This window comes from Callorhinchus milii, unplaced genomic scaffold (genome assembly GCF_018977255.1).
Source record: "Callorhinchus milii isolate IMCB2004 unplaced genomic scaffold, IMCB_Cmil_1.0 Scaffold4, whole genome shotgun sequence".
NCBI lineage: Eukaryota > Metazoa > Chordata > Chondrichthyes > Chimaeriformes > Callorhinchidae > Callorhinchus > Callorhinchus milii.
In genome coordinates this window covers 4,766,404-4,778,560 of record NW_024704745.1, presented here as the reverse complement: position 1 = coordinate 4,778,560, position 12,157 = coordinate 4,766,404, and the positions used below count along the sequence as shown (strand labels likewise).

The 12,157-nt window shown below is 48.8% G+C and overlaps 1 protein-coding gene across 5 annotated transcripts in view; it reads right to left on the bottom strand.

Moving 5' to 3' along the window:
• Window positions 1-465: 465 nt before the first annotated feature.
• Window positions 466-12,157, bottom strand: part of kcnj15 (potassium inwardly rectifying channel subfamily J member 15) — a 20,994-nt gene continuing 9,302 nt past the window's right edge. For 3 of the 5 annotated variants that reach the window (XM_007909476.2, XM_042334594.1, XM_007909475.2), the window contains exon 2: window positions 466-1,782. In XM_007909476.2, coding sequence (XP_007907667.2) covers window positions 664-1,743 — 1,080 coding nt within the window. In that variant the 5' untranslated portion in view covers window positions 1,744-1,782 and the 3' untranslated portion in view covers window positions 466-663. Of the gene's footprint in view, window positions 1,785-2,698; window positions 2,851-12,157 lie in introns of those variants that run through there. The other 2 variants (XM_007909478.2, XM_007909477.2) reach the window with 2 other exon arrangements.

Below are 12,157 nucleotides of genomic sequence, written 5' to 3'. Positions count from 1 at the left end.
CAACAGTTTCGATTTGTGTTTGTTCTTGGCACAGAATGTGGTTCAGTCTAACCCCCCCACACATACCCCTTGTATGGTGGGGTTACAGATCTATAGCTCGGACATACCCCTGACCACCATCCCCCACCCCCCTCACCCTCACAATCCGCACGCGTTGAGCCAAGACGCGCAAAGATGGTTGACATCCGGGTCATCCGATCACTGCCCCCGATGACCTCGCTTCCTGCTCAAGGCAACCTCAGGGTGCAGTACGCAGGAAGTGACGGGATCAGCACCTCCTTCCCCTTAGAACGAGAGAGCGCGTGCACATGGGATGTGTGACATCGTTGGCGGAGACCTGACGACTCAGGGAGTCGGCTATTGTTGTTCTTCGATGGCGAAAGCGTCCCGGAAGCGAATCTGTGGACTTCCAGGACGTTTCCGCCATTGAAAACAAAATGGCTGACTCCCTGAGGGGGTGAAGGGGGGCGGGGCAGGTGGGGTGAGGTGGGTCAACCTGTATTCGGAGCGCTTTGTGACCTCCTGTGTGGTGCTGGCTGGCTACCCTGTACCTGTCACACGACCGAACGACTGAGCTTGGGTTGTGTTTAGCGCAGTGGTTGCCTGTTCAAGTCCAAGCCAAGAGCCGTGTGCGAGGGAGGCGGGAGGGAGGGGGTGTCTTGGCTAGACGTTGCTCTGAGCTGTCTGAATGCGACTGATCAAGTTGCTCTGCTCGTTCTCCCTGTACTCCTCCTCCAGTTTGAGCTTGTCACAGCTGGACCTGTTGGAGTGGAAGTAAGGGTGCGAACTCCTCCGAACCTTGTCGAAGAAACTGAAGTCCACGATGTACTTCCCAGCCCTGGACAGCGACATGAGGGGCACAAACTCGTAGCCCCAGAGTATCTCATCGGGGAGGTAGGAGGTCCTGACCTGGCAGCTGCTCCCTGTGGACTCCATGGTGGCGTTGAGAATAATGACCAGCTCAAAGTCCTTATCCCGCAGGTTCAGGGACGTCAGCCTGCACAGGGGGCTCTTGTCATCTATGATGTGATAGAAGTTCAGGGGGAAAATGAGGAAGGGGCTCTCGGAGCCCGTGTCCACCTGGAAGCTCACGTTGACTTGCCTGAGCTTGATGGTCTCGCCTTCCTTGGTCACGTGGTTGTCGAGGAACTTCCCGGAAAGCTGGCACCGAAGCAGGAGGCTCTTGCGCATGTTGGCAACTCGCAGGAAGAGGCACAGGTTCTCGCAGTGCTTGGTGATGACGGCGTAGTGGCTGAAGCAAATGGTCTCCGAGCGTTTCTTGGGTCGGGCGATCTTGGCCAGGAAGGTCCCGGTCACGAAGATCTCAGCCAGGGTGGTGACTACCAGCTGGGCGATGAGGAGGATGATGGCGAAGGGGCACTCCTCGGTGATGCAGCGGAAACCGTAGCCGATGGTAGTCTGGGACTCGAGGGAGAAGAGGAAGGCCCCGGTTAGCGTCTCAATGTTCAGCACGCAGGGCGTGTGGTTGGCGGATGGCTTCAGCAGCTGCAGGTCGCCGTGAACGAAGGCGATGGCGTACCACAGGATGCCGAAGAGGAACCAGGTCATGACGAAGGTGGCGATGAAGAGGGTCAGCTTGTAGCGCCACTTCATGTCGATGACTGTGGTCCACAGGTCCTGCAGGTACAGGAAGGCCCAGCCGTCCACCTGGTCGATCTTTACGTTGTTGTGGCCGTCCTTGGACACCACCCGGCGTCTCGGGATGCGGGACATGGACCTCATGGTCTTCCCGGTTCCCTCCACTTCGCAAGGTTGTGAGCTCTTAACGGGGTGGGGTGGAGGGGGCAAGAGAAAGGAAGGGAGACATCAATGACAAGCCAAGTGGTTTGGGCGCAATGCCCCATCGAACGTCGCGTCGCTTTGACAACGATTACGTTTGTACGAGTGTCTTTCGCATCGGGAGCACGTCTCAAAGTCCTGGACAGTTAAGCTGGGAGGGGTGGGGGGGGGGGTGGGGAGGGGGTTGGGATCAAGATGTTGGCCAAGGGCACGGTCAAAGAGGAGGGTCTTGAGACATACCTTGAAGGTGGCAATGGAGGGGGCGAATGATGTAGGTGAACATAGCAGCCTTTGTGCGCTAATACCAATGTCAGTCACTACAAACAGCCATGGGGTAAGCAACCAGTTTGATTTGGGGGATTGTTGGCCAGGACATTGGGAGAGGGAAACTCCTTTCTCCTTTCCTGTACCTTCGGGGCCTGTGGGCCACCGTCATCGACATGAAGTGCCATCAGAAGGACGACACCTCTGACAATGCAACGCTCCCCCCATCACTGCACTGGAGCGTCAGCCTACAGTGTGAGCTCAAAGCGGGGGGCTTGAGCCCACAACTTTCTGACTCAGAGGCGAGAGCGCTACCACTGAGCCAGGCTGACACAAGCCTTTCGTGGGGAGAAATAATAGTAATAGGAATAATCCTTGCATTTTATGTAAAGTTCATGGGGGTAAAGTTCATGGTCACATCATGTTAAGGGGCTAACGGTCACGGGTCACCATATAAAGGGAAAAGGGATAAAGAGGTGGGGTAGAGGGCTATTCAACAGGATGCAGCCAGAACCAACTCTCCCAAGGATGTTTCCATGTGTGTCGGAAGCGAGTGCCACAGAGAGAGACGTCAGATTTGTGCTGAGGTTTTGAATTTAATATGTAATGTAATATTTAATTCGGTGTCATTTACCGGTAGACCAAGATTGCTGCATTGCTCTTGTGCTTTCAGGCACTTTGATGTGGGGAGCAGCACAGGCGGGGTGGGCTATGGTGGTGGACTAGGAGAAGGTTTTTCCCATTGAGAGATACCATTGCGGAGTCCTGTAGCCTAGTAGTTAGCACACTCGCCCTTGCAAGCGAGAGGACCTGGGTTCGGTACCCGCACAGGGCAAAACCTTGGGCAAGTTTCCTTACTCCACATGCCTGTTTACCTAGGAGTAAGTAGGAACCCGGTTGTAAATCGATTGGTGGTTCACTTTCCGGGGAAAATAATCCCTTAAAAAAAATGCGGTCATTCAATCCACGGCTGTTTGTGAAACACTGCTGCGTCTCGCCCACAAAATACCCAGTTATTTTGAATAATCTGCAGTTTATGACGGGAAGAGTTGGGAAGTCCAACGAGCAGGAAGCTGGCGTAAACAAGCTGGGACGTATGGAAAGCGTGACAGGAATGATGAGATGTATGGACATTAAACCAAGGCCTCAAGTGTGCCTGTTCAGGTGGACGTTAATGAGCCTGTATTTGAAAAGAGAAAGGAATTTCTCTCTCCCAATGTCCTGGCCAACAATCCCCCAAACAAAACTGGTTGCTTACCCCATGGCTGTTTGTGGTGACCGACATTGCTCTGCGCAAATTGGCTACTATGTTCACCTAAGATGAGAGGCAGTGGCGGAGGTGGGCAATGTTGCGGAGGTGTGGAAAGGTGGAATGGGTCACGACACGTACGTAGGGTTTGAAATAAATATATAAACACATATTTATATGTGTTTTTCAAGGGATTATTACCCCCGGAAAGTGATCCGCCAATCGACTATCAACCGGGTTCCTACTTACTGCTTGGTAAACAGAGGCGTGTAGAGTAAGTAGGGTTCAAAATAATAATAATAATAAAAATAATCCTTGCATTTGGTATAGCGCCTTATCACGTCTATGAGACGTCTCAAAGCGCTTCCTAGAATATACTGTACAGTGAATTGACTGTAGATTTTGTGGGCGAAACATGGCAGCCATTTGCGCACAGTAGTGTCCAACAAACAGTTGGGGTTGAGTGACCAAACTCTTCTTTTTTTTGAAGGGATTATTACTCCTGGATCCGCCGATCAACTAGCAACCGGGTTCCTACTTACTGGTAGGTAAACAGAGGCGTGAGGAGTAAGGAAACTTGCCCAACATTTTGTCCTGCTGGGAATCAAATCCAAGTCTCTCACTTGCGAGGCGAGAGCTCTAACCACTGAGCTGCAGAACTCCAGGATGGGATGTGTAGTTGGGATGCACGGAATTCTCAGTTTAGTTCGGATACCTTTAAGCACGGCATTGGATTTCCACACATGTCAGACACCCGGCTGACCTAACAATAAAGTGACTGAAAGTCTCAAGAAACCATTTCCTCCACAAATAATAATGAGAAAATCGGTGTAAGCCACACACATATATATGTGTATAATGGAACACGTCGCATGTTGCATAACTCTGCCCACGTTATATAAGAAAAAAGGTCTTTTATTATTAATGCTGTGTAACACAGGTAAAGTTTAAGGTCTGCCAAGTCCCTTTGGCTAATAATAATGACAATCCTTGTATTTGATATAATGACTTATAACATCGTCGAGATGTCTCAAAGAGCTTCACAGAATATACTGTAAACCGATTTTGCGGGCGAAATATAGCAGCCAATTGCACACAGCAGTGTCCCACAAACAATGGTGGATTGAATGACTAATTTTTTTTAAAATTAATTATTTATATGTGTTTTTGAAGGGATTATTACCCCCAGAAAATGATCCGCCAATCGACTATCGACCAGATTCCTAGTTACTGCTAGGTAAACAGAGGCGTGCGGAGTAAGTAAGCTTGCCTAGGGTTTCGCCCCACCCGGGAATCGAACTCATGTCCTCTCGTTTGCGGGGTGAACACGCTAACTAACCACTCTTAGTTAAGTTTCAACTCTGTTTCCAGGGCAGTGTTTCCCACAACCGGGGGGCGATATTCTAACAGGATTTGTCACTGAGGAATCCAGAAAGAAAAGTAGCGGGTAGGGTCCCCAGATGACCATCACAAAGTTACCGAGAAGGTAACTAAGTTATCGACACGGACACGCAGTTACTAAGCCTGATGGTCTCAAGAGGCAAAATGAACATTTGCCGATGAAACATGATGCATTAAGCAGTACACACACCACACACACACACACACACACACATCAAGTTAATACAGCAAAGCTCACATAAGTCGTATTAGTCTGGACCATAACAGTTAATATGACTTCCACAAAGTCTGAGTTTCAGGCAAACCGTATAAGTTGTATCAAATCCGATTTAATCAATAATCTGCACTGCGCATGCGGTAATTAAAATCAACCGGTAAGTGCACTTGCGGTAATGAGTAAAGGCTACATTTTCCGTGATTCAATGCAGCCGGTAAGTACGGGAGTAACGGTGTGGTGTAGTGGAGCGGGTTACGAGTTAAGAGGTGAATAATACGAGTGGTGCAAAGAAATCTAAGTGGTTTTGATAGGAATCCGAATGCGACTCGGGTGAATGTACGTCTTAAGGCAATTATGCGAATCATAAAGATAAGACTTATGCAACGTTACTGTACAATTATTGATAAGGTGTTATCTTGGCTCAGTGGTTAAAACTCTTGCCTCTGGAACACATGATTGCAGGTTCTATCACTCCCCCAGGGAGAGAGGTTGGGTGTTTTACTGTCAAAACTATAATTATTTGCAGGTTGAAAAAAATGGTGAGACAGCATAAAACCTGTGCTTGTTCCAAGCACTTTCTGTTACGCAATCATAGAATTATACAGCACAGAAGGAAGCCATTCGGCCCATCGTGTCTAGCCGGGTGTTTGAAAAGAGCTATCCAAATCAATCCCACTTCCCCCGCTCTCTCCCCATAGTCCTGCAAACTTGTCCTCCCCAAATAATTATCTAAAAGCTTACGGCTAACCAGGCCTGGACTCTGCTTAGATTCACGAGATCAGACGAGATCAGGCGTGGTTAGAGTAGTCTGGCCGTAGGCTAAGATTTATGTTTCCGCACACGCAAGAGGGTATTTGAAAGAACACGAGCTTTTGTGCATGAGTGCTGCCCAACAGAGGGTAACCAGCAAAGTGAAGAAAAGAGGTGACCAGAACTCTGAGCCAAAGGGTAAAGTGTAATAATAATCCTCGCATTTGATATAGCTCCTTATCACCTCGTTGAGACGTCTCAAAGCGCTTCACAGAATATACGGCAAAGTGAATGGACTGTATATTTTGGGGGTGAAACGCGGCAGCCAATTGCGCACGGCAGCGTCCCACGAATAACCGTGGATTGAGTGACCAAATTTTTTTTTTAAATAAAGGATTATTACCCACAGAAAAACTATCCGCCAATCAACCAACATCCGGTTTCCTACTTACTGCTCTGTAAGCAGAGGCATGTGGAGTAAGGAAACTTGCCTGAGGGTTCTCCCTGCCGGGAATCGAACCCAGATCCTCTCAGTGACGAGGCGAGTGCTCAATAATGCTATAAGACGCAACAAAACTTTCCAGAACTGGATTACAGCAAGACTTTCGCAACAGAGAGGCCAGAGAGGAATTTCTTTATCGGCTCAATCGCTTCTTTTGTAAAGTCCAAATGACAGCCTGAATTGTGTTGTGCGATGTAATGCACTTCCCACATCATGAGGTCCCGAGTCAAAATGGGTCGACATGTAAATGCAGGTTAGCGACTTCAAAGGGTGTGCGTGGGGGTGGGGGGGGCGGGGGTGGTGGGGGGTTGTTAGAGAATCATAGAATTTTACAGCACAGAAGGAGACTATTCGGCCCACCTTTAAAAGAGCCGCTCTTACTCCATAGCCCTTCCAAAAAAAATTCTTTTTAAGTATCTTTCCAATTCCCTTTCGAAAGCTACCCTCCAAATCTGCTTCCACCACCCTTTCAAGCAGTGCATTCCAGAGCGTAACAGCTCTCTGGGTAAAAAAAAATTCTCCTCGTCTCCCCTTTGGTGCTTTTGCCAATTATCATAAATCTGTGGTTTTCTGGATACTGACCCACCTGCCAGAGGAAACAGTTTCTTCCCATCTACTCTATCAAAACACCTCATAATTTTGACCACCTCTATAAAATCTGCAATAGAGTGTTAAACCGCATCTGTTTGTTGAAAGGCTCGTTCGCCATTGATGTTCAGAGTAAGGTAGGGCTCAAGTCGTGGACTGCCAACTCCGGCAGCTCTGAGCACGTCTTTTTTAAGAGACGGGGCATGAGACACTCGCTTGACGAGTACGGAGAACAAGCTTTTCTCCACGTGTTGTCGAGATGACTCATTATCCATCAGAGTTGGAACGTCAGAGCGTACCATCTTCACATGTTAAATCAGCCGCCTTAGGATTAGGAAGAGGATGCCAAATAATGCTGCTTTGCGTTTGATATAGCCCCTTATCACCCTGTCGAGACATCTCAAACGCTTCGTAGGATATACTGTAAAATGGAGTGACTGTGTATTTGGTGGGCGAGTGCGCCAGTTAGTTTGCGCGCAGCCAATAGTTTCTCTTTACCAATAGCGCCGCAGGGTCTTTAACGTCCACCTGAACGGGCAGACGGGGCTTTGGTTTAACGTCCCATCTGAAGGATGGCGCCTCCGATAATACAGCACTCCCCCCCAGTATCAGTCTGGGAGTGTCAGCCTAGACTGTGAGCTCAAAGTTCTGATGTGAGGTTTGATCCCATAGTCTTCTAACTCAGAGCTGAGAGTGCTGTAGCCTGAGCCAAGATGACATTATTCTTTGCTCTGACTGCCGAGTGCAATTGGCTGCCGCGTTTCGCCCACAAAATACACAGTCACTTCACTTTACGTTATATCCTGGGAAGCGCTTTGAGATCTCTCAACGACTTGATAAGGGCGTGATATCAAAATGCAAGGATTGTTATTCTAATAATACAGATAGCACAGATTATTATTCTATTGTAAATAAAAGGTTTGGGGATGAGAGAGGAGGAGATGGGGAAAGAGGTTAAGGGTAAGCACAGGAGGGGTGCAAGTAAGAGATGAATTGGGAGGGGAATAGAAACATTTTTTTTATTGCCAGCCGGCAGTCTGACACACGTGGAAACCATGTTTAGGTCGACCGTGGACATTCCTCGTGTTTCAAATTGAACGTGCGCTATTACGTGAAAAAGTAATAGGCACTGGTTGGCGACAGCCAAGGCTTGAGGATCCCAGAGTGTGGTTTTTGGGGGTGGTGGGGGGGTAACTGCTAGAATCTAACCATAGTTTGCCATTGAGAGCGCTGTCCGACAAGCTTTTCCGCTGCTTGTCCAGTTAGGACCACCAGTAGTTTCTCTTTACCCATTAGGGCTTTGGCTTGCAGGAGCTGAGTGAGAGGATTCCCTGCCCCCGCGCCCCCACCCCAGTGACTGGTCTGCCCTTCCAGGTCCTGCCAAACAGCCAGGCTGGTCTGTGCTGCCATCAGCAGTGCCCTGGAATACTGTGGACCCGCCCGGCTCAGGAACTTGACTACCGAGATTGCTGCAGAGGACTGGCTTGATTCCAACATTCTGTTGCCAAACATTTCACTTTTGGACGCAGCAAAGCTTATGCACCTACCTCCACCATCCCTCCATGCCCTCAGCAGAATAGATTCTGAAGTTACATAGATTAATTGTCCTGTATCTTAGCGGTTAGAGCACTCGCCTCGCAAATGAGAGGGCCCCAGGTTCGATTCCCGAGCAGGGCGAAACCGTAGGCAAGTTTCCTTACTCCACTCGCCTCCGTTTACAGATAAACACAGATAAACATCTGTTTACAGATAAAAGTGTACCTATAAGTAGGAACCTGGTTGTAGGTCGATTGGCGGATTGCTTTCTAGGGGTAATAATCCCCTCAAAAATAATGGTCATAATTTGGTCACTCAATCCACAACTGTTTGTGGGACACTGCTGTGCGCAATTGGCTGCCCCATTTCGCCCACAAAATAAACAACAACAACAACAAAATTACACTTATAGAGCACCTTTCACGTCGGGAAGACATCCCAAAGCCCTGAACAGTCAGGTGTTGGGGCCCGAGCAAAGCGGGAGGAGTGGGGTAGGGGTGAGGGAAGGTGGGAGGGCGACCAAAGGCACGATCAAAGAGAAGGGTCTTGAGACCGGCCTTGAAGGAGGCGAGGGAGGAAATGAGGCGAAGGAACCGTGGGATGGAGTTCCAGAGTGTAGGGGCAGAGAGGCTGAAAGCTCGGCCACCGATGGTAGGGTGGGTCGGGCGGGAGACTTGGAGCAGGCTGGAACCTGCTGAACGGAGGGAATGGGCAGGTTGGTAGGGAGTCAGCAGATCAGAGAGGTAGGAGGGTGCAAGGCCATGGATGGCCTTGAAAGTGAGAACGAAGATCTTGAACTCGATCCTCTGGGGAGCCAGTGGAGTCGGGCGAGGGTGGGAGTGATGGGGTGACGGAGCCTGGTGCGTGAGAGTACACGAGCTGCAGAGTTTTGGATCATCTGCAGCTTGTGAAGGGAAGAGTTGGGAAGGCCGATGAGGAGGGAGTTCCCGTAATCGATCCTTGAGGTGATGAATGTGTGGGTGAGGGTTTTGGCAGCCTGAGGGGTGAGGCAGTGGCGGAGGTGGTGGTAGGCAGTGCCAGTCATAGCGCGGATGTGGGGGAGAAAGGACAGTTCAAGGTCAAACAAGACACCCAGGTCTTTGAAACAGTCAATTCGCTTTACAGTATATTCTGTGAAGCACTTTGAGATGTCTCGAAGATGTGATAAGGCGCTATATCAAATGGAAGGATTACTATCATTAATACTCTGTTTATGTGGCATTTCAAAACATTCAGAATTTCCAGAAGTGTTGAATTCCGTCTTAACTTTGAAGCCCATTTTTTTCTGTTAGTTCTTAAAAGAAACACCTACGAAACATGCGGTCAATCCACTTTACAGGATATTCGGTGAAGTGCTTTGAGATGTTGCGGCAACTTGATAATCAAATGCGAGGATTATTATTATTATTGGTGTTCTTGTTATATCATTTTCCAAATTCTGGATACTCTAAAATACAATTTTAAGACAATAAATCTAGACTCCCTTTCCTCTCCTCCCCTCCTCCCAGATAAAATTGCTCATTCACTTCACGTCTGTATGTGATTAGGTTGCTGGGCTCAAACTGAAAGGCCTCGTTCACTCACAAAATACATAGTCACCGCACTTCACAGTAAGATCCTGTGAAGCGCCTTGAAAGGTCTCGATGATGTGATGTATCAAATTCATGGATTGCTACAACAATACTACTACTAAATAATCCTTGCATTTGGTTGGGCACCTTAGCACTTCGTTGCGACGTTGCAAAGTGCTTCACAGAATATACTGCGAAGTGATTTGACTCTGTATACTTGGTGGGCGAAATGCGGCAGCCGATTGCGCACGGCAGTGTTCCACATTTTTTTGTAGGGCTTATTAATCTCCCGAAAGTGATCTGCCAATCGACTAACAACCAGGTTCCTACTTACTAGGAATAAGTCAATTCATTTCCATTTATACAGCGCCCTTCACCATGGGATAGAGCCTTGAAGGGGCTTAACAATGGTGGAGCCTGATGCGAGCTGCGGAGACAAGGGTGGTGACCACAGGCACGGACCAGGTAGAAAGTGATCCGAAGACAGGAAAAGACGGGGCAACTCTCTAATCAAAGGATGTTACAGCGCAGACAACAACCACAAAAACAACAACACATTATAATTGTACAGCGCCTTTCATGTCGGGAGGACGTCCCAAGGCGCTGGACGGTCAAGGATTTGGACCCGAGATGGAGCTTGGAATCAGGAGGGGTGGAGGGCAGGGAGAGTGGGGGTAGGAGGAGGGTCTTGAGACAGGCCTCGAAGGAGGCAAGGAGAGAGCAAGGGGGAGGGACTGTGGATGGTGTCCCCAGAGGGTGGGGACAGAAAGGTTGAAAGGCCCGACCGCTGATGGTGGGGCGGGCAGGGCGCGGGACATGGAGCAGGATTTTGAACTCTATCCTCTGGGACACAAGACTGTTCAGCTCAAAAAGTCTACATTGGTCTGTTTTCTTGCAATCAGACACCTGATCTATGTGCCTGCCCAACACACCCTCTAAATCCTTCTTTCTCAAGAGTCTAATTCCGCGTTGAAAGAACTGACAACCTGTGCCTCAGCAAGGGCTCGGGGCAGAAAATTCCACAGTCGAACTGCCCTCTGTGCGTGAAGACAATTTTCTCCTTTCTCCCCAACAATTGTGTCCTTTAGAGTATTGGTTAGAGCATTCGTCTCACAAGTGAGAGGACCCGGGTTCGAATCCTGGGCACGGCAAAACTTTATGCAAGTTTACTGTTTATCTGGGAACCCGGCTGATCACTTTCCAGGGGGTAATAAGCCCTCCAAAAAATATCAAATGCAAGGACTATTACTATTAATTTTCTCTTGCAGCCACCGTAAACCCTGCCCTCTCACCTGCCAGAGGAAATAATCAATTAATATTTATCCTGTCGTAATCTCAAAGACCTCTGTCAGCTGCAGTGAGTGAAAGCTCTCATTCAGACCCACCTCACCAACTTAATACTACTACTTATAATAATCCTTGCATTTAATATAGGGCCTTATCACGTCTTTGAGACATCTCAAAGCGCTTCACAGAATATACTGTAAAGTGAATTGACTGTAACTTTTGTGGGTGAAACGCGGTAGCCCATTGCGCACAGCAGTGTCCCACAAACAGTCGTGGATTGAGTGACCGTATTTCTTTTCTTCTTTTTTTGGAAGGGATTACTACCCGCAGAATAGCGATCCACCAATCGACTGACAACCGGGTTCCTATTCCTAAATAAACGTATCAAGTTTTTCAAATGAAACGGCCAACCTTTTTTTGAGGGGAGATGATGATAATAATGATATTAATAATAATCCTTGCATTCGACATAGCGCCTAATCACGTCTTCAAGACGCCTCAAAGCGCTTCACAGAAGATAATGTGAAGTGAACTGACTGTGTATTTAGGGGGGGAAATTTTGTGGGGGGGGGGGGGGGGAAGATAGAGTGGGGACCTCACCTAAACCTGGGTGTGTAGCGCTCTCGCCTCTGAGTCAGAAGGTGGTGGGTTCAAGCCCTCAATGTGCGTCTTTGAGCTCACCGCAGTCCAGGCTGACGTCGGGAGTACATCTCAGTGTTCTTCTGCGCGCTCGCAAGAGGACCCGGGTTCGATTCCCTGCCGGGATGAAACCTTGGGCAAGTTTCCTTACTCCGCGCACCACCGTTGACCCAGTAGTAAGTACCCGGCTGTTAGTCGATTGGCGGATCACTTTCCCAGGGAATAATCCCTCCCCAAAAAATGGGTCACTCATTCCACGACTGTTTGCGGGACATTCCTGTGCACAATGGCTGCCGGGTTTCACCCACAAAATACACAGTCAACCCGCTTTATTTTATGGAGCGCTTTGAGAC